Source organism: Cornus florida, unplaced genomic scaffold (assembly GCF_030987335.1).
Source record: "Cornus florida cultivar Cherokee Brave unplaced genomic scaffold, ASM3098733v1 CherokeeBrave_3.0.0_Hap2_Chr08, whole genome shotgun sequence".
Taxonomy (NCBI): Eukaryota; Viridiplantae; Streptophyta; class Magnoliopsida; order Cornales; family Cornaceae; genus Cornus; species Cornus florida.
Window position 1 is genome coordinate 82,954,326 of NW_026775578.1, and position 27,062 is coordinate 82,981,387.

Here is a 27,062-nt window from a genome sequence, read left to right on the forward strand (position 1 = left end):
TGTTTTTTTGGGTCCATTAACACTACAACATTCCACTTTCCCTATTTCAATTTCATTTTGCCCTAGCGACTTCATCCGTCTCTCCTCTCTGCTCTATCTCAATCGCTCTGCTCTATCTCAATCGCTCACCTGCAAGACTCCCCTCTCTGAAAAATATTTTGCCTTTTGATTTCATAACCATCTCTCTCTGGAGTTCCAACCCTTATTACGTTTCTTTGCCGCCACTGCGCTTATATGTGCGTTGAGGTAACTCTGTGACTGTCTTCTATTGTCTGTGATTTCATTTTCTTGATTTTCCTTTTCTGGGTTATGAGATTTCTGTCTGTACTTGGATTCAGATTACTTTATTGATTTATTTATTTTCAATTATTTTTTCTGATTTTAGTTTACAAATGGGTCTAAACTTCACCTAAAAATCAATTGATTAGGTTTTCCCCTTTCTGTTTGGTCTATCTTCTATCTTATGTGTACCATTTTTTTTTTTTTGGGTAAATGAAAGCAAAAGGATCTTCTCTCGCTGAATTTGAAAGAAAAAAAAGTTCATGTCATATACGTGATTAATTGCATTTGCATTTTTAGCACTAAGGTTTAAGTGTGTGTAAAATATGAATGAAGCATCAATATTCTCTATTTCTTTTTCTTGATTTAAAGCAACTTTGTGGAAGGTTTAAGGTTTTGGCCCAACCTTACAGTGGGTACTTCAAAAGTTTCATTGTTCTTGTCATAACTATGTCTCAATCTCTACTGCTCGATCTCCATTTCTCAGCTGAAGCCCTTGATTGATGTTTGCTAACCCGCTCTATGTCGATCTCTCACTACTTTATCTCAATCTCTCACAGCTTGATCTCCATCTCAGCTGTAAGACTCCTCTACCCTGTCTCGATCTCTCACTGTTCGATCTCCATTTCTCAGCTGAAGCCCTTGATTGATGTTTTAATTTTGGGCCTTCAAAAATGGGCCGTGACTTTACGTGTGTTTGTGTTTTTGGAGCTAAAATATCAAAGTAAAAACGTGAATAACCCTGTTTTATATAGTTCATATTGATGTTTTTTATCTTATTGCCCATGTAAGGATGGCTGAGTGAAAATTGTAGTTCTCTCATGGGCAGTTGTTTTTCGCATGAGCTATCGCTACTCCAAACTCCAGGCTTCTCAGACTAACAATTACAATTATCATGCTCTGTTTATTGTACCTTCAATAATAAGTATGAATTATAGTTTTGATAGCATAGTGATGTATTATGTCTGAAAACTTAATAAAAAAATGCACATTGTAAGAGAATAATCTTTTGTAGTATTTTGAAACTGTTTTATGTTTTAAGAGTTCCTGGAAATCTCCAGGTTTTAAGAGAATTTTACCAACAAGCTCTATGCTATTTTGAAATTCTGTAATGCAATGTCTCCATGTCTGAGTAAATTATGTGTCCAAGAATCAATTAGTAAAGTAAGTTATTTAACTTTAATCTACTTCATTGATGTTTTTGTTTTAATGGTAGTTTAGGCTGAAGACGATTATTTTAGGTTTTTGCCATATTATTATTATTTTTTAATTTTAGCAAAATAATTACTTATAAAAAATAGCAAAAATTTTAAATTTAATTATATTTTTTTAAATGCAGAAACTGTACTTAAGAACCAGAACAAGATGTGAATGTTGGATAAAACAAGTGTTTGGTTTCCATTAAGAATAAGAAATGCAAATACCATGCCTGAAGTAACATGTTTAGACACGCTTGTGACATGTAATTTTTTGGAAAAGGGAAATTTTAAAATATACTTCAAATTTTTCGGAGTACTTTACTCCAAGAGTCAATTGAGATATGATTCTCCACAGCATGTGTTTTCCATGCCACTTTAACTTAAAAATTCTGCTGGCTTTCTTCTTCTTTGTTCCTTTTTTGCAATGATGTTAGACCATGATAAAATGGTAGGATGATTGGCTGATGCTAGATTATTTGATTGGTTATGATAAATTTTCAAGTTCCTAAGTGAAAAAGAGGGAGTTTTGAAAATAGTTGCTGGCAAGTTCTGATGACCTAATGTTTTAGAGTCATCTTATTCCATTGATTTTCAACCAGACAATATCCATTTAAAGAACCATCTAGTTGTGGGTCTGCAACACTTCTATTGTATTACATAACAGTTTCAAGTGTTCAAGAGCATGCATATATTTGGGTGTCAGTGACAATGTTTTGTTCCCTAAGTTTTTTTTGTTTCTTTTCTTTTACCATTTTTGTTTTTAAATTTATTGAGAAATGGGCAATGCGATAGTGGACAAGCAGAGGATATCACTTTTAATTATCCTACTCTTTCTGGCCCCCCCCCCCCCCCCCATCTCTATTATTGTTGGTGTTTCCTGGAGAGAGTGCTGCTTATGCTTCTTGATTGTATTCTGTGATGGTTACGATTTTGGCATGTGCATTCTTTATTTTTGTATGTGGATCTAATAATGATCTTGAATTCTAGTTTTGAGGTGTTTAAACAATCTTGTAATTCAAGAAGTGGAGTGGAAAGCTTCATCTTTTTTAATGCGATCAAGATGCCTGATTTATCCTATTAAAATTACCACAATTTTTTATTTCTGAAATAATAAATTAATTGAGTGCTAAGTGGTAAAGTTGATACTCTATACTTGGATTTATGCTGTGCAGACTGTGCTGTTGATATTGAATTTAAGCCGAGACATTTTGTGAGGCTGAGGGTCCTAGTTAGTCCTTGTTGCTTTTGGGGGATGCGTTCAAACTTTTGAATGCTTTCTAATACAATGGTACTTATAAAAAGAAGGATATTTAATTTAAGCCGATGAGGTCTTCATTCGTTGCTGATGTTGAGTCCTTATAATTTAAAGCTATGAAACCCAGGTTCATTATGTAGTGTTGTGTGCCTAATCTTTCAAACGTCCAGGCTTTAATGATTTTTTATTTTAAATTTTTTTCTGTGATCTTAGGAAAAAAAGGTTTAGTCTCGATCTCTGTTTAGTGTTATGTTTGCTATTAGATATTGCTTGTGGCCCGTGAGTTGTACTTTATTTGCTTTCATACACACTCATGCACCACCCGTTTAAAAGTTAAAAGCATAATAACATTAAAAGAAGAAAAGTTTTTGGATGCTATATTAAGACAACTATGCTATTATTATTAGTTTTCTCTGCATCTTTCAGCGATCCTACCCACGGTACTTTTGTTACTGAATTTTTTTTGTTCATATATTGTCTCAGCTTTTGACACCAAAAGCAAGGCCAGGATGGGTGTTGTCTTGATCAAAATTATTCTGTTCAGCATTTGGTTGAGAGCCTTTATAGATCAGGTAACGAATAATGATGCTACTTTAAAAAGCTGTGATAAATAGATTTTTGTTGCTTATCATATTTTCTATACAAGTGCTCAACAGCCTCAACCATCCTATATATTGATGAAATCCATAAAGGTACCGTACTTCATATTACACATGTCATCCAAATTGACATAAATGGTGTCATTCCTGAAATGCCTGTTGGTTGTGCAAGCAAAAGCATAAAATATCATAATTGTATATTATTCTTGTAGTAGATCATATGTGGTAATATAAACTGATAAAATATTTACATGAATTTGGACTGTGTTTGGATTTGTAAATTCTAGGAGTTCGTTATCAAGGAGTAAAAGAGCCTTATAAATCCATTAAATATATCAACATGAATTGCATGAAACTAAGAACAGGATTGGCTCTATTTATTTGTTTTAATTTAATGCATCACAAGTGATGGCAAATATTACTCGGCCAAACCTTCCTTCAACAAGTCTTTGAATGAAATAGAAAAGCAACTACTTGGCTCTTGATGATGACCTGAAAAATAAGACTGATCGTATAGATTTCTTCCCTAGGCCCTGCTATTTAGATTAATTCTTTTAGGTATACTATCCTCCTTTATTCCTTGCTCATAGTCTCTTGCTTTTTTCATTTTACTGTTGTAAATCTTAGTAGCTTTCAGTTCTTCTTGTAAATGTGGTCAGCACTTGCTAGATAATTGTTTTTTAATATGAAAATACTTTTATTTCTCTTTATTGGTTTTTCCTGGACCACTTTTTTTAACAATTTGATTCCATTCTCTTAACTGAATTCTCACTTTTTTTGGAGGCTTTTCCAGGAAGGATAAATAATAAGCTGACAATGAAACGAACGGTTAGAGAAGTGGAAAAAGTGAGTGAACAAAATACCGAAGCTTCAACTTCAAAATCATCCCAACCACCGCCGAAGAAGAGACGGGGCCCAACACGATGCAAGAATGTAATAGACGCGACAACCTTATTACCTTTAAGGTACATGTATATATAGATCATCTTATATAGTTTACATAATTAGACTATATTCAATATGAAGGATAAAAAAGGATTTCTATCTTTATTTTTGTACGAAACATCTACAATTGTTAATTTTTGTTTAGGGTTAATAAGTTTGAATAACCGATCGGTCCTGGAAGTGGTACATATACTAATTATTTGGGAACACTTGCCCAGAAGGGTAAATTAGCTCCTTTTTGCTACAAAACTTGGTGGGAGATGCCTAAACGGTTGAAGGAGGATATGTGGAACATTGTAAAGGTAAAACCCTTCAATAACATTAAAATAATTTTTATGGAAAAAGTGGACTAACATGCAGCAATTATCACATTTTCAGGGAAAATATGATGTGGGAATTATGTCAAAACAGTGGACATTATCCTCTATCGGAAAAAAATGGAGGGGGTACAAGTGTGAATTAAAAAATGAATACTACTCGGTAAGGGATACAGATGAAGAAAGATTGGCAAACCCACCACCTGATGTTGAAAAGGAGCATTGGAAATTTTTGGTTAGGCATTGGGGTACGCCTATGGCGAAGGTAATCCTCCATCTATCATAATGTTTTTTGAAGTCAATGAGTTGAATTTATAGTTTACCTGCTTTCAGTCATTATTTTAGGTGGAATGTTCTTTACTCAAAGAGTGTTTACTTTTTCTCACTTTTCGTAGGAGGTCAGCAAAAAAAAATAAAGAATGTCGTGGGAAGCAGACAATGATGCATACTATAGGGACAAAAAGCTTTGCACGTGTTTCTGCCGAGGTTAGTTGAAGTTTTTATGGAAAATATAAATTATTTCAATTCTTTTGTCGTTGAATGATTATAAATGTTAGTGGTAAATAATATATATCACAATGTCTATGTTTCTTTTATAGATTGAGGAAGACGAAGGTATTCAGCTTTCTCGTGCAGATTTATTCATCAGCACACATGTAAATAAGGATGGCAAAGCTACTGATGCTGCTGCTTCGGAGATGATTGTAAGTTTTCACGCTTCCATTTTGCAAAAGGGGGGTTACGTGCCTTGAAGTGACCAATTTTTAAACTCTTTACGCTGTATTAGGGGGTCACGTGCCTTGAAGTGACCAATTTTTAAATCATCGGCCCGTGTGGATACAATTTACTTTCTTGTATTTGTTGAAAAGCATGGGAGTATGGGATCATTGTATGTGGAGGCTTCTTGTTGATTTATTTGTGTTGTGGAGGAGAAGTATTTGCTATTTGTTGTTTGTGTTAATTTTTTACTCATATATTGTGGCAATGGTCTTTTGAATGTAGACAACTTCAAATATTATATAAAAGCTATGTAAAGGCCACTAAACACTTGTTCATGATCTATAAAGTACCCTATGGTGGTCCAAATGGACCAAATGTCGATGTAGGATAAGGAAGAAACATTAACAAAACATTATAATGACACTCTTTTTGGAGTGAAGTCGATGAACTGCCTCCACCAAGTGCCCACTGATTTTCCCCTAAACCCATTTCCACCCTGTTCATCTTCCTTTGAAACTCAAATCTGCAATGAGTAATCAACAAGAGAGAGACTTACAAATGGAAGCATGTAAAAGCTAGAGCTAAGGGCGGATTTAGGATTTCTCAATGGGGTGGGCTAAATCAAAATATATCAACCAAAATCAACTTTCGTTTAATTCAATTTTAGTTAATTAACAATGTTTCTTTAGACAATTGATTGATTAAGGACTATCTCTTCTTTTGACCAACTAACTACTTTTGCTTGTCAAAGTTCTTCTTGTGATTTTTTTTTTCAGTTCTGAAAAGATTTCCATCTTCAAAAAGCTTGGCATGTTGATAAAAATTGTTTCAGATTCAATCTCTGTAGATTTCTAATCCAATTCAGATTTCTTTTTTTTTTTTTTTTTGTCATGCCCAGATTCAAATTTTCTTGTAGACATATATAATGGACAACAAAAAATAATAATAATAATAATAATAATAATAAAACAGGAATAGAAGTTATAGAAATTATTTTTTTTTTTTATTTTATTTTTTTGCTGAAATAAAAAGTAGATTGCGGTGATTACCTCAAAATGCAATGCAAATTTTGTTGCTTTATATTGTAAAAAAAAAAATTATATAAAAAAGATCATAAAAAATTTCACCAAATAGGATTTAGTCTGCAAAACAAGAATTACAGAGCCTGATTAATTGATTTAGAAAAAAATTTAAAACAAAACCCATACATACAAGTTAGCAGTTGCTTTTCCTCTGACTCTCTGACTCCCTCTCTCCAAGGGCAAGGATTGATGTTTGTGAAGCTACATTCATCTTTTCTCTATTTACTTCATTTAAGCATTACATGTTCATAGCTTGTTGGGATTTCAGTTCTTTTGTGCTTTATTTAGAATCTAGGGTTTTAAATAATACTTTCCAACCTGTGTTCAAATTTATAGAGCATAGCATGATATGCTATAAACGGTACAACCAGAACAATATCATTGCAACAATAGAGCAACATAACTGAAAAATTAGCAGCTGAATTTTTAAAATAGGGAAAATAAAAGAAAGTGGTAGAGTTCAGATTTTAGCTAGAACTGAATGTTCAGATTATTCTACTACATGCTCAAATAATTGGTGCTTATGTAGTCTCTCAATAAAATACCTATTTCCAGTCATAAAATTTGAGGATATGGTGGATTAGTTTTGGCTTTACATTGAAAATTTTGTTGAGACAACTGACTAAGAAATACAGTCATTTTCTGGATCACTGAACAATTTGTCAGCAGTAACCCAACTTGACAATTGTATCTTTGTTTTCTGCATAATCCAAAACTTGATGCCACATTTTTCTTTTTCTTAATACGATATAAAAACAAGATCTGTGATTTGTTTAAACATAGATGAGAACATTTGTAATTATATAATTTATAAGGAGAAAAGGAAATAAAAAAATAAAAAACAGATTTGGTGACTTTAGAGGAGCCTTAATGGTAGAGTTCAAATTACTCAAATGTGGATTTGAGTTTAAGAAGCAATTTTGTTCAAATTATGACAAATGCTAGATCTGTACTCAATCTAATTGAAAGCAGCCTTTAAAACACGTCCAAGATTGAGTAATTAACAAAAGTTAGGTAGAATGTAGATAATAAAAACTTTTTGAAAGCTAAATTTACATCTAATGGAAAAGCTAAAAATACAGTACATTACTCTAATATTGCTGCAGTTTTACAAACATGGTATCCCAATTTCCAAACAAAACCTTCTTTTAAAGGAAGCCATTTTATCACCTGATTTTCATCGGAAAAGATGAATGTTTAAGTAACTGAGGATTAAAAATGTCACCTAATAAAACCCCAACCCCCACCCAAAAAAAAAGGAAAAAACAAAAAAACAAATCTCTTAGGGGTTGTTACACGGATCCTATCTCAGCATATTTTGAAGCTTTAGAGATTGTATGAAAGTTCAAAAGGATGTCACAACTATATTTTCACATTGTGTGATGCACTGTTGTTTCAGAACACTTGGCTTTCGTCATTACCAAGTTGTTATCTAATTACTTTTCTGTTCAACTGTTTCTGCATTCCTGTTTCCTGTTCTATTCTGGATGTTTCATAGCAGTATGTCATGGTAGTTCAAACTTTTTTTTTTTTTTTGGCAAGAAAACATAAGAGAACTTTAAAAAGAGTTACTCTGACTCGCCTATTGGCAATTCCAATGATTTGTTCTCCGTTGTGAGAGGAGAAGAGAGAACTGGCCATGTGCGGATGCTTGGCTTCGGGCCTACACCAAGCGATGTTTGGGGGCCCTCTCTTAGTAAAGTTGAACTGATTAATAATGTCAAAAAATCTCAGGAGGAGGCACGTGCTGCACGTGTAGAGTTGCAGGAGACGATTTCAAAAATTCAAGCCGACTATGACAATAAGTTGGAAAATTTACAACAACAGGTGGCTATGTTAATGCAGATGCAACAAAAAAATTGTAGTGAATATGTATATTTATTATTAATATTACTCTTTACTAAATATATATTTACTTATGCCAAGATTTCATGTATTTTGTTTTGTTATTTTGAAGGGTTCTGATTCTTTAAATGTTCCTCCTAGAGTGTCCCCAAATTCATTTTCTAGTCGTGATGCCAATTCAATTAAGGTTATGAACTTTTAATTTCTCTTATATATATGTTAAATTTTCATTTATTATAATGTGCGCTTAATGAATTTATAAAAAATGTAGGGTAATTCAAATTAAATGGGCAAGAAGGCTTGTTGATGTTGATGTTGAAGTTGAAGCAGAAGATGAAGATGGGGTCGTGGCTGTGCTTTCTGAATTTCCTTCTCATTGGATGGGTCCTTTTTGAAAAACTTGTACTACATTTGTCAAAAATTCTTAATTCTTTTTGTGTGACATTTAGTAGCTTTATCTAGACAATTTGGATGGTGTTTTCATAATGGCAGGTTAACTTGTGGTTGTATTAGTATACATTTTGGCTTTTTGGTTGACATTTACCAGCTTTATCTATTAGTAGCCAATTTAGATTGTACTTTTCATATTGACAGCAGGTTAACTTGTGGTTGTATTATGTAAAAACAATTTGGATGGTATTTTTATATTGATTTGTGTTATATTGGATGACATTTAGTAGCTGTTAAAAAAAAAAAAAAAAATGGTTGCCCTACCAGCGCTTGTTCAAAAAGCGCTGGCATAGGGGGAAAAAAATAAAATAAATAAAATAAAATGACCCTAGTACCAGCGCTTTTTGGAAAAGTGCTGGCATAAGGGAAAATAAAATAATAAAACAAAAATTAAAATGACCCCTCTATCAGCGTTTTTTGAAAAAGCGCTAGCACGGGGAAAAGAAAAATAATTAAAATGACCCCAGTACTTTAAAAAAAAAAATAAAATGACCCCAGTACCAGAGCTTTTTGGAGAAGAGTTGAAAAAAATTAAAATGACCCATGTATCAGCGCTTTTTCAAAAAGTGCTAGTAAATATCCTATGCCAGTGCTTCTTCATAAGCGCTAGTACAGGGTATTTATCAACGCTTTTGAAGAAGTGCTAGCATAGGGTATTTACCAACGCTTTTAAAAAAGCACTGGTAAAGCCCTACCAATGCAGGTTTTACGCTTTTGAGCGCTGGTAAAAGCCAGATCTGTTGTAGTGACCCAAGTAAGCTTGTAGGGCCCTCTCACACATCAACAACACAATATGGGTCACTTGTTTGGCCCATAACCGTCAAAAATCGATTCAAAAATGAAATATATACAAAACTATATATATATATATATATATATATATATATGTATATATATACATATATATACACAAGCTTCAAAACTTCAAAAATGGAAGGAATCAAACAGGGTAACCCTAGATATAGCATGTAAACATCACAAATATGTAGATTGAAACTCAAAATCAAGAGGAAAACTCGGGACTTGTGATACCCCTCGATTCTAGAACCACGGGTGATCAAGTTCGGACACAGATTCGAAGGATACCAGACAATCAATATATAAACAAGCAGGAATAAAATTTGAATTAAGAATAAAATAACAAAACGCTGAAAGAATTCTAAAATAAAAAAAACCTCAACTTAAAAATAATAAATTAATAACATTTAAATCCTTCAAATCCGTATAACTCGGGAATCCATCTAGTGGACCCCTAATAATTCCAACTGGTAAAACATTTACAGATTTAAAAACCAAAACCAAAATAAGAAAGAAAATCCTATGTAGTCGGAAGAGTGAGTGACTGTATCTGCATCACCACGATCAAACCCTAAGCCTGGTACTCACGAGCACCTGAAAAATAAAGGTGGGTCAGGCCCACATGCAAGTTACATCCTACTACAATCCGTACATAAACCCGATACGCAGATACATCCTAGATAGCTCGGCAATATCTACAATAGCCCATAGATATATAAATACACACTATAGGATACTCACTAGCCTATAACATAGTTCAGCCTGGGTAGAAGGTGACCTATAAAATACGCTTTTCAGCGGCCAAGTACCTAGACCTACCAGGGAACATTTGCTATATCTAGCTACTCAACCTTTGCGATATACGCACCCTAACCATGATCAGGAGACTCAAGCTCGTATCACAGTACCATAAATATATATATAAATTCCTTCCTGACGCAGAAAGATAAAACAACCATCCGTTATGTCGTTCAACTGTTTTAGTTGACAGGACATGCATCCATGTAGGATTTAACTATTTTAGTTAATCCATTCCGTATGTATGAAAGGGGTAGGACTTAGCTTTTTGATCTAATCCATCCCTGATATGTCACCGTCCCATACCGGTACATATCATGCAAATGATCCACAAATGATGCACATTCATTAGAACATCAAATAAATCCAGAAACCAGCATAATAGAAAACAGGTATTATTAAGATCCTATTATGCATCCAGTATATGATTATAATCATAGATCCTCCTTTTAAATTGTTAAAGTACCGATAAACAATTTAAGCCATCAATTTCCATATAATTGACAAAACAGAAATTATGACAGTTCGACAATTATCATCCATAACATAATATAATGAATAACAGAATTATAACTGCACATTATACTAGAATTCCCAACCAATACATCCATACTAGTTCATTTACATTATTAAAACGAAGACTAGCATATAAATCCTCCTCAATCCTTGTCGGCATGTAAATTAATATTTAATTCTCATGGCGACTATTTAATCCCCAACTATAAATCCCAAGCATGATCTAATGATACTCAGATATAAAAACTGAACACATTTTATTTGAATGCCAAAACCACCTCCATGCTAGTCCATTTAGTTTTCTAAAGCAAGACTAGCAATTACAACTTCCACAGCTCCTGACAGCATATAATTTAGTATCTAAATTTCATGATGTCTATAACTGTAGTAGAAACCAACATTCCTGGGACCCATACATTATATATTTCATTTATATAACCTTACAAAAACAACTTTTATTTTAGTCCGTTTAATTTACTAGTACCACGCTAGAAATTAACCCTTCCACCCTCCTTAACTGCATGCTTAATTAATAATTAAAAGTCATGATATCCACTCCCATAGCCTCAACCAATAATTCTAGGTCTTTTAATAAATTAAATACATCATTTTAAAACCTCTCCATTAAATTTGTTTAAACATCACGACAAGCAATTTAATTTCTTCCAAGCCGTAAACCGCATGTGAATTTAATTTTAAATCCCAAGTTGATCAAGTTCCTAACATGAATTAATTATTCATGGGTAGAATTAATCATTCTTGGGTATAATCCTATTTAATTACATCATTCAAATCCATTAAACCAAGTTTAAACACACCCTGGAGCCCTGAAATCACAAAATTCACGTACTGGGCACTTTATAAAATTGGAGCCCCCTCCAATTTTAAGTTGAGCCGGCTCCAATTTTAAGTTGAGCCGCCTCAACTCTTTGTGGAGCCGGCTCCACTTCAATGGAGCCGCCTCCACTTCCCCAGCCTCCGTTTTTCCTTCTCTGCTTCCTCTGTGTTGCCTTCTTCGTGTCCGGCAAAGCCTCCGCCCTCTGTCCCACCTTTTGTTAAAGATTTCTAAGGTTCAGATTAAGTCCTAACAAGCCTAGAAACTTCTTTAATTCCAGCATGAATTACCTAGCAAAAGCTTAAACCATGAACGCAACAGTTTATGTTTTCTCCGTTTATCTTCTTCGCGTTCGGCGAAGTTCAACCCTCCGTTCTAGAATTTTTCTTACATTCCTAGGGTTCAATTCAAGTTCATTAAATCCTAGAAACTCCTCAAATTCTCTTGTGAAATTAATGACAAAAATTTAAAACAAAAACACAACAGTTCGTAGTTTCAAAAGCGGTTTAAAATTGTACAGAGACTCTATCACGCATAAACATCCGTTTTAATAATTAAATTAGATTCCTGGAGACTATAGAGAATGTACAGAACACAAGTTTATAGGAAGGAGATAGAATGAAACTTACCTTTAGGTTTCGGTTTGAAACCTTTCAACGCCGTTGCTAACTAGTCCGACGAACTGTAGACTACCGGCAACTCTCCTACTGCTCCAGTTCTATCTCAGCATCAACCTCTTCCTTCCTCTATGGTACACCTTTAGTCCATAGATGAAAGCTTAATTGATTCTCTCTGTGTCCCTCTGTGTTTTTCCCCTCAAACCTCTCTGTTTCTCTCTTCTCTAGTTTCCCTCTGTTTACCTCTCCAGATTATTACGTGAAAAGGGTGTCTTGCAGACAAATATTTTTCTATATATATAGACTCATGCAAAAAAACCCTAATCCTAATTCCAGCCCAAGTATAAGTCGGCCAACCAAAATACTTAACACCAAAACCCTAAACGTAAATATAACTACAACCATATAACTTAAATCAAATAAGTCACACAAACCATTTAAAAACACGTAATAATAAAAAAATACCAATTAATCAAATAAATAAAATAAATCCCAATTGCACGTAATTAAGTTAAAATAAATAATCAACATAAAACAAATACACAATACCAATTTTAAACAAGTAAAACAATTAACCACTTAGCCAGATAAATCATATTTAAATGCACACAAAACAAATAATCAATTTATCAATTTAAAATGCACATAAATAATTAATTAAATTTCCATTATATCCTTTTTAAAATTAGGGGTATTACAGGACTTACCAAATCCAAGAGAGAGAGAGGTGGAAATCGAGAGATGGATGAGATCTGAGATGAGGGAGATGATGTGGAAGCTTGGGATGGTTGCCGGAGATAGGAGATAAATGATTTGCAGCGGCGAGGGCTGAGAAGGTCTTTAGATCGATCTTTAAATCAATCTAATGACCCTAGGGTTTTGTTTTTAAAAATATTTTCCGACCAATTCGATCAATCAGGGACAATTTCCGATCGATCGAAAATAGATCGATCTGAAAAATGCTTTAGATCGATCTCTAATCACTAAACGACAAAATATATTATATATATATATATATATATATATATATATATTTGAAAATATTTTTAAATAAAGAAAATCTATATATTTTTGGATTTTGAAAATTTTAAAATGAAAATAAAAGTAGAAAGTAAAATAAAATAAAAATCTTTTTGAGGTTTTTGAAAATAAAATAAAATAAACTTAAAATAAAAATAAAAGTACAGTCAAAATCAAAGTCAACAAAAGAGTAGAGATCGATCAAGCTGAGATCGATTGAGAAGGGTACTTCGATCGATCGAATAGGTGAAAACCTGCAGAAAAGTTCGAACGATGCACAGAGAGGCCTTTTTTTTCATGGATCTCAAAAATTTTCTAAGTGTAGAGTGAAGATCGATCCAAGAAAAAGTTGGATCAGTCTAGGAACTTTCAGATCGATCCAAAGGAATTCTCGAACGATACACAAAGGGCTGATTTATGCAGGAAATTTCAGATCGATGGAACAGAGCAATGATTAGATGCAGGGGTGGGTGTTCGATCGATTAAACCTTATATGAGATCGATTGAATAGGAACAAAATGCCTATTTTCATAATGAAACTGCATGCGTACTCAATCAAAATTCCTAGCCATATGTATGAATTCCAAAACATATCTAGACGACGCAAGAAATGCTAGTCTTTAACGTCTCTAGCAAGACGTTGGGCTCTTTTAGCCCGGATCAAACATCTTGTAATGCATCCCCTCCTTAATGGGGTGATAAATACTTTGAATTCCGCCTAACCAACGGTTCTTTAAAGAACTTGTTGGATTAGGTTCAAAGGAATTTGTTGGTCCTTTATCAATGTGAGCTTTAGGCTTCCATACCCTCTCAAAGCAAGATTTTGAAACATCATTCTTTAATTTCAAGGTTGAAGATGAACTTTTGGAAGTTTTGGTTTCAAGCAAAGACTCCATTCTTTCACAATTATTGTCTAGACATTTTTCTACAACATTTACTTCTTCATGCTTGTCAAATGAATTTGGGGTTGGATTGAAGATATTCAACTTCACTTTCATATGCCCAAATGAGATTTTCATTATCCCCGTCTTACAATTGATGTTGGCATTTGCGGTTGCCAAGAAAGGACGGCCAAGGATAACAGGAATTTGGCTCTTAGGATTTGGAACCGGTTCCGTGTCAATGACAACGAAATCAATCGGGAAGAAGAATTTATTAATGTTAATTAAGACATCCTCAATGATACCCCTACGCTTTTTGATGGATCGGTTAGCAAGTTGTAAAACCACCGACGTCGGTTTCAAGTCTCCTAAGCTTAATTTAATATATACCGAGTATGGAAGAAGATTAACACTTGCTCCTAAGTCTAGAAGAGCCCTATTAATGACATGGTCACCAATGATACAAGAAGTAGTAGGCGAACCGGGGTCCTTAAACTTTGGAAGGGTGTTATGTTGCAAGATTGAACTCACTTGCTCGGTCAAGACCATTTTTCTAGGTGCTTGGCTCTTGTTCTTCCTCTTTTGGGTGCAAAGATCTTTTAAGAACTTGCCATAAGCCAGAATTTGCTTAATTGCATCCAAAAGTGGAAGATTAATCTTCACTTGCCTAAATATTTCAATAATTTCATTGGTCTTGATCTTTTGTTTATCAAGATAAATGGATCCTTTCAAGGCATCCGGAAATGGAGCACTTGGCTCAAAAAAAATTTCAAAACTTTTCTTTGAAACATCATCAACACAAGAATTTTTAAAATCCTTTTTCAAAGCTTTGTTTAATTCTTCCTTCAAATCAATTTTGGACTCACTTTTCAAATCACTTTCTAACACTTTCTCATTTGAATGATCATGCATATGCAATGAAGGAGGAATATGATGAGAAACGGGACGGGTGTCAACTTTTGGTTGCACCGGTTTACTCTCTTCATTGGACACACCTACTTTGTTGTCTACAATCTTCCCACTTCTCAAGGTTGTCACCGCATTGACATGCTCAATAGTGTGCCCTTCCGATGAGGAATGAGTTTCCACAATACATTGTTGATTTGGTGGGGCATTCAAAGGTATCTTCCCCTTCTCTCTAGCATTTAAGGTACTAGCTATTTGCCCTACTTGGGTTTCTAGTTTAGCAATGATTGAGAGTGAGATGAAGCAATTGAGTGTTCGCCTCTAGAGTGCCTAAAGCGGTCAAAACTTTCTCTTCAAAGGCGGGACTCCTAGAATTTCCTTGAGAATATGATGGTTGATTAAGAAAATGAGAATTAGAAAATTGATTGCCATTTGATTGAAATGATGATGATTTAAAACCTTGGGAACCTTGGCCTTGCATTGGTGGCGGAACATACTTCCCTTGAAAACCACCTTGGGGAAGGTTTTAGCCTTCCCCTTAGCTTTTCCAAGAAAAGTTTGGATGGTTCCTCCAACTTGAATTGTAATGAGTGCCATAGGGATTATTCCCTTGATTAACAAATATAGCATTAACGTGCTCATGGGGCTTACTTTGCACATGTCCATGTGGACAATTGGAAGTAGAATGCAAGACACTTGAACAAGTTATGCAAAAATCATTAGATGCACGATGATGAATATGAGTAGGGGAGGAAGATACTTGATTCGCCGAATTTTGATTGATTAAAAATTGATCAAACCTTTGAAATAAGGATTTCATCTCGGCGGCTATGTCATTGGAGTTGTCAACTTGATACAAGCCGACATTCTTCCTTCCACCTAGGTTTCTACCATTTTTAGAAGGAATTTTCACTCATACTTTCATACAATTGCCACACATCATTTTCATGCTTATCAAGATAAGAACCACCCATGGATGCACCAACCATACCCTTGTGACTATCCGGTAAACTTTTAAAGAAATATTGGACTAGTTGCCACTTAGGTATGTCATGATGAGGGCACTTTCTAAGCAAATCATTAAATCTTTCCCATGCCTTATGAAACATTTCCCCATCCCCTTGAGAAAATTCTCTAATTAAAGTTCTCATAGCATTGGTCTTAGAAATCGGATAGTACTTTTTTAAGAACTCTTGTTGCATTTCTGCCCAAGAAGTTATCAAAAAAGGCCTAAGATTGTTGAACCAATATTTTGCCTTGTCTTTAAGGGTGAAAGGAAAAATTTTAAGTCTAAAAACTTCCTCCGGCATGTCTGTGTATTTCACGGTGGAACACGCTTCAAGAAAATCATCTAAATGCTTATAAGGTTCTTCACTAGGAAGTCCATGATAGTTTTGAAGCATTTGAATAGTTTGTGGTTTAATTTCATAGTGATGTGCTCTAAATGGGGGCAATTGAATGCAAGTAGGTGCATTGTATTCATTAGGCACATAATGGTCTCTTAATGCAATGGGAGGATTCACAATTGGTGGTGCTATACGAACACCTTGATTAGCTTGAACTATGGGGGGTTGTGGAGCAAATATTGGCCAAGGCATTCCCAATTGAACTTAGCCTTGTTGTTGTGAGTGAATGAATGGTCTAGGCATGCCTAATGGTATTTGAACATTTTCATGATGCACATTAGGGTGGAGGTTGCCTTGTTGGTCTATGTGACCAAGGTCCTCCACATGGTCGTCATTCAAATCCTCCATTGCCTCCACGTAGGCTCACATTTTATCTAAGAAATGAAAAACAAGCCTCTATGCGGGCCGACGATTTAACTAGAGCTTGAGTTAGAAAGATCTCACAAAGGGTCCTTAAGCAACTTCAATTCATTTTCAACTTCCAAGCTTTGCTATGCTTTGCACTTTTTAGATTTTATTTTAGCCCCTTTTGTGCTTAGCTTAGCTCCTTGCTTTGAATTCTCCTTTGCTCAACTTCCTTGCTCAATTTCACCTAGCCAAATAAGAACAAACACATGATGCACATTAGGGTGGAGGTTGCCTTGTTGGTCTATGTGACTAAGGTCCTCCACATGGTCGTCATTCAAATCCTCCATTGGTGAAATGGAGTGATGAAAACTACCTCTCCCCCTAGGATTACGAACAACCGATTCAAGATACAAATTAGAAGGGACAAGAGTATGATTCAAAACTACGACCATGCATACACTAGCATAGCAAATAACAAGCAAGTAACAATCACTTCGCCCCCGTAACAATTCAATCAACAAATCTCCACATTCAATGATCCCATGCTCCCATGTTTAAACAACATGCAAAGAAAAGTAAATTGCCTCCACGCAGGCTCACGTTTTATCTAAGAAATGAAAAACAAGCCTCCACGCGGGCCGACGATTTAACTAGAGCTTGAGTTAGAAAGATCTCACGAAGGGTCCTTGTAATACCCCTAGTTTTCAAAAGGATAAAATGGGGATTTAATTTTGATTTTTATTGCATTTTTTTTTTATTTTAATTATGTGACTTATGTGTTTTGTTTTCTTAATTGTTATATAGTGAATTGGTTTGTTTAATTGATTAAGTGTGAATTATTTGTTTTAGATTAATTGATTTATTTTAATTGTTTATTGGTTTTAAATTAATTGTTTAATTGAATTGGTGTTTTAAATTAATTATTTATTTATTTTAATTTAATTGGTTTTAACTAACGTGTCTTGTTTATGGCTTATATGGTTTATATTTTAGGATTATTTTAATTTAAGTTAGGGTTTCATTTATTCATGGTGTAGCCGACTTGTAAATTTAATTGAATTAAACATAGGTTAAATAATAGCCTATATATATATAACTGTATGGTCTGCTAGGGTTGGAGAAACAAAAACAAAACCCTATTCACGGAATAGTATTTTGAGAGGAAAACAGAGAGGGTTCTTAAGAGAATCTGTGAGGCTAATGGAGGAAGGATAGAGGACGAGCAGAGGAGTTGCTTGTGGGTAAGTCAAGAAGCAACAGAGGAATAGAAGGTTTATCAAAGGAGGAAAAAAATCTGAGAAATTCTGAAACGTAGAGACGGCGTAGAGGTTTTAATTCAAAATCTCATAGGCAAGTTTCATTCTATCTCCTTCCTGTAAACTTGTGTTTTGTGCATTCTAAATAGTCTCCAAGGGATTATTAAAGTTTTAAAACTAATAATTGATGCATGTTTGCTGGACTGTAATTGAGGAACCTTTGAAATAACTGAAGCTTGTTTCTTTGCATAAACGGTGAGGATTATGTGTTAAACTCTTGTAAATTAATTCATAATGGAATGTGAGGAGTTGCTAGGATGGTTAAGAAGTTAAGTAAACTTTAAAACAGATGTGTATGCATGACAAACTAAATTGTAATCTGTGTATAACTGTTTCACGTTCTGTAACTGAAGTTGCTTCGTATGTGTAAACTGTTGTGAGCTGGAGTTAAACCTCTGTAAATTAATTTGGAATGGAATGTAAAGAGTTTCTAGGATGGTTAAGAAGTTAATTAAACTTTTAAAATGGATTGTATGCAGGTTAGAGTATTTCTGTAATTAGTTCTGCGTTTTTGAAATTGGAACGGTGGGTGTTTCTGTATAAACTGCCCTGTAATTGTTTGGATTTTTATAGAACAATTGGCAGTAGAATCAAGGGAGTTTATAGGAGTATTAGGGCTTAAATTGAACCTTTAAAAATCCTTAAGAAACTTAAGACAGACAGTTGGAACTTCTGCCGGAAGCAAAGACGAAGCAGTAAAGCAGAGAGGGGCTCTCAGGGGTGAGAGCTGGCTCCTAAATGGTGGGAGCCGGCTCCCATGAAGAGAGAGCCGGCTCTCCATGAGGGAGAGCCGGCTCTAGAAACCTAGGAGCCGGCTCCAATAAAGGGGAGCCGGCTCCCATGGGAAAAAAACCCCTACGGGTGTTTTTTGTAATTTTTCTGAAGTTCAGGGGCTTAAAGGTAGTTACTGGAAAGTGATGGGGGGTTTTAAATGATTAAAATTAACTTGTTAAAGCCTTCAAATAGTTGGTTTATGCTAAGGTGCTAAACCTAAATGCATGTCATAAAGCATAAGCTTATAATAGGTCTACTGTCAAGGAATGAGGAATGCTTGTTTTGCTAAGTTGTTTTGACAACTTAATTTGGACTGACATTGTAATTATTGTTAGAATTTATATCAAGCATATATTTAGCATAGTTCAGTTCTAGGAATATTGGTTATGACGTCATGTACCCTTATCTAATAAGCTGCATATTGTCGGGAGTAGTGGAAGATTAGTTGCTAGTTTTGTGTTAGCAAATTAAATGGAACTCATATAAAATACTTTTTGAAGTTTCATATGATGTACTTAAACTTTGGAGTGTCATTATATCCGACACAAAATTTATAATGGGGAATTACATAGATGCCATGAGATTTAATTATAAATTTGCATGCCGTAAAGGATATGGGAGGATTTAAATGCTAGTCATCATTTTAACATTTTAAACGAACTAGTATGGATGTGTTGTTTTGGAATTCTAGTATAATGTGCAGTTTAAAATTCTGATATTCATTATATTATGTTAAGAAGGATAATTGCTGAACTGTCTTAATTTCTGTTCTGTCAATTACATGGAAATGGATGGTTTAAATTGTTTATTCTTATTTTAACAATTTAAAAGGAGGTTCTATGAATATAATCATATACTGGATGCATGATAGGAGCTTATCTATATCTAATTTCTATTATGTTGGTTCTGGATATACTTGATGTTCATTTTGAGTGTGCATCATGTGTGGATCATATGCATTATATGTACCGGTATGGGACGGTGACATATCAGGGATGGATTAGATCAAAAAGCTAAGTCCTACCCCTTTCATACATACGGAATGGATTAACTAAAATAGTTAAATCCTACATGGATGCATGTCCTGTCAACTAAAACAGTTGAACGACATAACGGATGTTTGTTTTATTTTTCTGCATTAGGAAATAATTTATATATATATTTATGGTACCGTGATACGAGTTTGAGTCTCCTGATCACCGTTAGGGTGCGTATATTGCAAAGGTTGAGTAACTAGATATAGCTAATGTTCCCTGGTAGGTCTAGGTACTTGGCCGCTGAAAAACGTATTTTATATGTCACCTTCTACCCAGGCTGAACTATGTTATAGGCTAGTGAGCATCCTATAGTGTGTATTTATATATCTATGGACTATTGTAGATATTGCCGAGCTATCTAGGATGTATCTGCGTATCGGGTTTATGTACGGATTGTAGTAGGATGGAACTTGCATGTGGGCCTGACCCACCTTTATTTTTCAGGTGTTCGTGAGTACCAGGCTTAGGGTTTGATCGTGGTGATGCAGATACAGTCACTCACTCTTCCGACTAAATAGGATTTTTCTTTCTGGTTTTAGTTTTGGTTTTTATTCTGTAAAGTTTTATCAGTTGAGATTATTAGGGGTCCACTAGTTGGATTCCCGAGTTGTACGGATTGGAAAGTTAATTTATATTAAAATTTTTATTTTTGGAGGTTTTACAATTAGAATTCTTTTCAGCATATCATTATTTTATTCTTAATTCAGTTTTATTCCTGTTTGTTTATATATTGATTGTCTGGTATCTTTCGGATCTGTGCCCGGACTTGATCACCCGTGGTTCTAGAATCGAGGGGTATCACAGTTGGTATCAGAGCACTCCAGGTTCTAGTGTCCTTAGGAGTGTCTTTCGTTAGAAGTCTTCCGCGTTGCGTCTCTTAAAACTTAGAGCTATGTTAGGATTCATTGTACTCTTTTACGGTTCGTTAGGAGGAGCAGCTGATGTCAATTATATTCTATAAGTATAGAATGGTTGACATTAGAAGGAGGATGGGGTCCGCAGCAACAGCGATTCAGACCCAAAGGAGTAAAGGAGTATGTTATCAAGTTCTTTATCAGAAGCAGAACTCGGGATCAAAGGTTTAGTTCCGGTTGGCATTACTTTTAGAGTTATAGGCCAAGGAAGAATTTAGGAGTGTGTTTGAGGTCACCGCATGAAGGGACCAACACGATTGCAGTTGTTCTTATAAAGGAGACAAACGGGGAATAGGAGTCCCAAGAGGATTCTAGTGGAGAAAATTGTAGCATACCCCAGAAAGAGGGTATTGAATCTTGTCAATAAATGATCGCGCGAGGGTGATGTTGTTCACTAATAAAATAGTGAACGATACTTATAGGGTTGGTGTGGATAGTTAACCTTTTGGGTTACCTTTAAAGGAGGTAGATAAAGGAACTCTTCAGGGGTTCAGGAATCGGATGGAGTTCTTCTTAGATCGAGGCAATGATTTTATATCACGTTCCGGGAAGTGTGGGAATTAGGTTGTGACAGTCTAAGTTGTTTCTTAAAGCTACATTAGATGGTTTGCATTTCGTATATAAGGAGGATGAAGGTTAAGCCTTTGGAATTTACTGAAGCAAATGGATATGTTATGAGTTATGATTGGAGCTTATGTGTCGAGGTTGGATGATTACCTCTGGAATTGAAAAAGAGATTATGAACAAATCAAGTAAAGTTAATTTCTAAAGGAGATTTCTTTGCTAGGAGGAACGGTGCTTTATGTAAGATTCTATTGCTTTTTATTGTGTTTTAGCGTGTGTGCTGTATGTGTTTCATTTTGGTTAATTTAGTCAGGATCGGGATTACGATTTAGTTGGGGATACAAGCATGTGACCAACCAACTACTGTTTTGGCAAAATAACGTTAATTATGCTAAGATTTTGGATATGTGGTCGTAGGATTTGGTAAGTATACATAACTTTAGCCAATCTAAGGAACCTAGACATGCGTAGTTATCTACGAAATGGTTGACTATTTAGGGAATGGGAAGATTCCATATAAAGGGCTGTGCCACACGAAAACAGAAATGAATTTTGCAAAGTTATTAATTCAGAATTTCGTGAATTCCGAGAACGAAATTCCTTTTGTTAGGGGGGGAGAATGTAATACCCCTAGTTTTCAAAAGGATAAAATGGGGATTTAATTTTGATTTTTATTGCATTTTTTTTTATTTTAATTATGTGACTTATGTGTTTTGTTTTCTTAATTGTTATATAGTGAATTGGTTTGTTTAATTGATTAAGTGTGAATTATTTGTTTTACATTAATTGATTTATTTTAATTGTTTATTGGTTTTAAATTAATTGTCACCATCTACCAATTAGGGGTGGGGGGCCTAATTGTCACCATCTACCAATTGTTGTCGGAGAATATTAATGTAGATTGTAGTTTTCTTTTAAAGGAGTGCTAGTTGTAGCTCGCCACTTTTCAGCTTTTATGAAAATTAAAAATATTAATTTTTAAAACAAAATTATCTTTTAATCTTTTCTTATTTCTTCCTTTTATTTTCATCTTCTCAATTTTATCCATTATATCAATAACATTCTAGATTGTCAAAAAAATAAAATATAAACATACGAGAATATATAGTTAAAATATAATTTTTAAAAAAGAAATAAAATAATCACTTCTCATAATGTTACTCGTTTTGACAAATTTAAAAAGAAAGAAAATAATATATTTCCATATGTTTTTTTGGCAAGATAAGAAAAGGTTAAAAGATAATGTTGTGTTAAAATTTTATATTTTTAATTCTTATAGAGACATGAAACATCTTATAAATGAATGTAAAATTATAAAAATTGTGATTAATAAAAAGCGCGATTGTGGGCAGTTAATATGATCCTATCAGATTTCTTTAATTCTCTTTTAACAATTTGCTTTTCTTATAATAAAGGGCAATTAATATGATACTTTCAGATTTCAATTTCAAATCTCATCTTTATTAGATTGAGATGTGACCACGTAACAGTGATAAATCAAGTGATTTCCATTCAATTTTGACAGGTTTGTAAGACTGGTTCAACAAAAAAATGTCATGAATGTTTACAGCAGAAGACTACAGATTCAGAATATATTAAAAAAGTGCAGGAACCCTGTCCGTTTTGAGTAGGAGATTTATGGTGGAATAAAGTATGTGTGTATATATATATATTTATATATATATGTATGCATATGTACATATGTATGTATGAATCGATCATGAATGAGTCATTCATTATAGATCTTTTCCACAATATTAATTAAGTTAATATACAGTATTTTTTTTTTCCCTGAAAGTTAAGGTGTATTGATTATGAAACTATATTATTGATACAGTATTATTGATGTTTCAATTTCCATTCAGTGTTAGACCTGCATTAATTTAGACCATGGTGATACTTGTTGATAGTTATTAAATTGCCCGTGCTGATGTTTAGATGTTGTGTTGAATTACAATTTTATTGTCTTTTTTTAACAATTTGATTGCATTCTCTTAACTAAATTCTCACTTTTTTGTTTGCTTTTCTAGGAAGGATAAATAATAAGTTGACAATGAAACGAACGATTAGTGAAGTGGAAAAAGTGAGTGAACAAAATACCGAAGCTTCAACTTCAACCATTGCCGAAGAAGAGACGGGGTCCGACACGATGCAAGAATGTCATAGACGCGAAAACCTTATTACCTTTAAGGTACATATATATATATAGATCATCTTATATAGTTTACATAATTAGACTATATTCAATATGAAGGAGAAAAAATGATTTCTATCTTTATTTTTGTACTAAACATCTATAATTGTTAATTTTTGTTTAGGGTTAATAAGTTTGGACAGCCGATCGGTCCTGAGAGTGGTACATATACTAATTATCTGGGAACACTTGCCCGGAAGGGTGAATTAGCTCCTTTGTGCTACAAAACTTGGTGGGAGATGCCTAAACGGTTGAACGAGGATATGTGGAACATTGTAAAGGTAAAACCCTTCAATAACATTAAAATAATTTTTATGGAAAAAGTGGACTAACATACCACAATTATCACATTTTCAAGGAAAATATGATGTGGGAATCATGACAAAACAGTGGACAATATCCTCCATCGGAAAAAAATGGAGGGGGTACAAGTGTGAGTTGAAAAATGAATACTACTCAGTTAGGGATACAGATGAAGAAAGATTGGCAAACCCACCACTTAATGTTGAAAAGGAGCATTGGAAATTTTTGGTTAGGCATTGGGGTACGCCTATGACGAAGGTAATCCTCCATTTATCACAACGTTTTTTAAAGTCAATGAGTTGAATTTATAGTTTACTTGCTTTCAGTCATTATTTTAGGTGGAATGTTCTTTACTCAAAGAACTTTTACTTTTTCTCACTTTTTGTATTAGGTTAGCAAAAAAAATAAAGAACGTCGTGGGAAGCAGACAATGATGCATACTACAGGGACAAAAAGCTTTGCACGTGTTTCTGCCCAGGTTAGTTGAAGTTTTTATGGAAAATATAAATTATTTCAATTCTTGTGTCGTTGAATGATTATAAATGTTAGTGGTAAATAATATATATCACAATGTATTCTTTTATAGATTGAGGAAGACGAAGGTATTCAGCTTTCTCCTGCAGATTTATTTATCCGCACACATGTAAATAAGGATGGCAAAGCTACTGATGATGCTGCTTCAGATATGATTGTAAGTTTTCACGCTTCCATTTTGCAAAAAGGGGGTCATGTGCCTTGAAGTGACCAATTTTTAAACTCTTTACGTTGTATTAGGGGGTCACGTGCCTTGAAGTGACCAATTTTTAAATCATCGGCCCGTGTGGAGGCAATTTACTTTTTTGTATTTGTTGAAAAGCATGGGAGTATGGTATCATTGTATGTGAAGGCTTCTTGTTGATTGATTTGTGTTGTGGAGAAGAAGTATTTGCTATTTTTTGTTTGTTGTTTGTTGTTTGAGATAGGTTGGTTAGGGTTGGAGCATACCACATGTTAGCGAACTTCACTTTATGCATTGCATGTGGTGGTGATACAATTTCTTTGCTCAATCCTTAACTTTTCTCTGTCTCAACAGTTCATCATCACTACCTTTTCTACTGGTTCTTGTTTAATTCATGCATGTGTGTGACATCCATGCATATACAATTTCACATCAATACATTGAGGGGTATATTTTCATTCAGAAAAATCCTTTCCCGAACGAATTTGGTCGAGGCCGATTGACACAAAGTGGGTGGAATCCATCATGTTGTGATGGGTCCCACCCTACACTACGTGTGTATCACGTTCAATGAACACATACAATTCATTCATATTTATGTATTCATATACACGTTCTTATTTTCATTTCAAGTTATGATATAGTGATATTAGTTGTGTCGGTATCCCCCCCCCCCAACACACACACACACACACACACACACACAATACACATATAGTATATATACATGTTATGTAAGGTTAGTTTATATGTCTATTTTGACGAAGGTAGAGAAAGGTGTTCAAGCAAATGTACATCCATATCAATATTAATGTGATCATAAATATCACTTTAACGACAACAAAATGATAGGAATCCATAATATTGTTAACAGTGAAAGGTCTTCAAGTATGAGAGCTATCAATATATTTACATATGAGCAAAAGTACCTGTTAAATTATTAGGCTTTGATCATGAGTGAGCAAATATCATACAATAATTGAAGTGGCCGTAGTTGAAGAATGCATGTACAGGTTACTATCTACTTTTACCTTCAGATTAAAGATGGGGTGTGTGTAAGAGAGAGAGAGAGAGACAGATATATATATATATATATATATATATATAGAGAGAGAGAGAGAGAGAGATATGAATGCTAAAATAGGGCAATGTTGAACAATGCCAAGCTACATTCATGTGTTTGGCAGCCATGTGCCCAAGGAATCTGGAAAAACATTCCAGTTCCTAAAATATTACAAATCTAGCTCAGTTTTATTTTGGGTGCCACTCAAATACCACCTACGTGTGTGTATATATATATAATGCAAGGATATATAGCATCCGTATAAGTGAATCTAATTAAATAAAAGACATAGAATTATAATATTAGGTACAAAAACTTTTGCCTAGTGAATCTAATTAAATAAAAGACATAGAATTATGTGTCCTATAATAATAATTGCACACCAAGTCTTTTGTCCAATTACCTATATAAGATTCTTCAATTAGATGGGACATTCAAATTTAGACATAAACAACAGTACTCATAAGTTGGCAATTTCTTTAATCATATTGTATACTTTAGCACAATGTCTGGTACCTCAAAAGACTACTAATTTGATTTTTCCTCTTCTATAACGACTCCATTACATTTTTTATAAAGTGTATACTTTAGCACAATGTATTAAAAGAACTATTAATTTGATAAAAATTTGATTTTTTTTTTTTTTTCTCTATTTACTTCATTTAAATCCTTTTGTTTTTGTCATGAAAGCTTATATATATATATATATATATATATATATATATATATATATATATATATATATATTATACATGCACAAGTATATTTAAGCATTACATGTTCATAGCTTGTTGGGATTTTAGTTCTTTTGTGCTTTATTTAGAATCTAGGGTTTCAGTTCTAGATGTTTCATGGTAGTATGTTATGGTAGTTCAAACTTTTTTTTTTTTTTTTGGCAGGAAAACATAAGAGAACTTCAAAAAAGTTACTCTGACTCACCTATTGGCAGCTCCAATGATTTGTTCTCCATTGTGAGGGGAGAAGAGAGAACTGGTTGTGTGCGGATGCTTGGCTTCGGGCCTACACCAAACGATGTTTGGGTCCCTCTCCTAGTAAAGCTGAATTGATTAATAATGCTAAAAAATCTCAGGAGGAAGCACGTGCTACACGTGTAGAGTTGCAGGAGACGATTTTAAAAATGCAAGCCGACTATGACAATAAGTTGGAAAATTTACGAGCCAACTACGACAACAAGTTGGAAAATTTACAACAACAGGTGGCTATGCTAATGCAGATGCAACAACAAAATTGTAATAGACAGGTATATTTATTATTAGTTTTACTCTTTACTAAATATATGTTTACTTATGCCAAGATTTCATGTATTTTGTTTTGTTATTTTGAAGGATTCTGATTCTTTAAA

The 27,062-nt window shown here is 34.0% G+C and overlaps 2 protein-coding genes and 1 pseudogene across 10 annotated transcripts; all 3 read left to right on the forward strand.

Moving 5' to 3' along the window:
* On the forward strand, positions 1-27,062 carry LOC132268215 (uncharacterized). 9 transcript variants are annotated; one of them, XM_059769012.1, is made up of 10 exons: positions 5-246; positions 3,217-3,305; positions 4,126-4,297; positions 4,423-4,579; positions 4,656-4,859; positions 4,990-5,080; positions 5,194-5,298; positions 8,131-8,223; positions 8,354-8,428; positions 8,513-8,911. In XM_059769012.1, exons 5-10 carry the CDS (start codon positions 4,771-4,773, stop codon positions 8,525-8,527), a joined length of 468 nt encoding a protein of 155 aa, XP_059624995.1. In that variant the 5' UTR covers positions 5-246; positions 3,217-3,305; positions 4,126-4,297; positions 4,423-4,579; positions 4,656-4,770; the 3' UTR covers positions 8,528-8,911. The 9 variants fall into 9 exon arrangements, with proteins under 9 accessions (XP_059625002.1, XP_059624995.1, XP_059624998.1 ...); XM_059769015.1 differs by having other exon boundaries at positions 4,496-4,579; XM_059769017.1 differs by having other exon boundaries at positions 4,499-4,579.
* On the forward strand, positions 16,110-16,208 carry LOC132272156 (small nucleolar RNA R71; annotated as a pseudogene).
* Positions 20,912-24,133, forward strand: LOC132268458 (uncharacterized). Its single transcript, XM_059769303.1, has 4 exons — positions 20,912-21,022; positions 23,527-23,612; positions 23,740-23,896; positions 23,974-24,133. The coding sequence occupies exons 1-4, from the start codon at positions 20,912-20,914 to the stop codon at positions 23,995-23,997; spliced, it is 378 nt and encodes a 125-aa protein (XP_059625286.1). The 3' UTR covers positions 23,998-24,133.

Coding starts and splice junctions, on each gene's coding strand:
- LOC132268215 (XM_059769012.1), top strand. CDS start 4,771: ATGAAGAAAGATTGGCAAACCCACCACCTGATGTTGAAAAGGAGCATT. Junction 5,299..8,130: donor CTGCTGCTTCGGAGATGATT/GTAAGTTTTCAC, acceptor AAAAAATCTCAG/GAGGAGGCACGTGCTGCACG. Junction 8,224..8,353: donor TGGAAAATTTACAACAACAG/GTGGCTATGTTA, acceptor GTTATTTTGAAG/GGTTCTGATTCTTTAAATGT.
- LOC132268458 (XM_059769303.1), top strand. CDS start 20,912: ATGGTTGACATTAGAAGGAGGATGGGGTCCGCAGCAACAGCGATTCAG. Junction 21,023..23,526: donor AGCAGAACTCGGGATCAAAG/GTTTAGTTCCGG, acceptor AAAATACCGAAG/CTTCAACTTCAACCATTGCC. Junction 23,613..23,739: donor AAAACCTTATTACCTTTAAG/GTACATATATAT, acceptor ATTTTTGTTTAG/GGTTAATAAGTTTGGACAGC.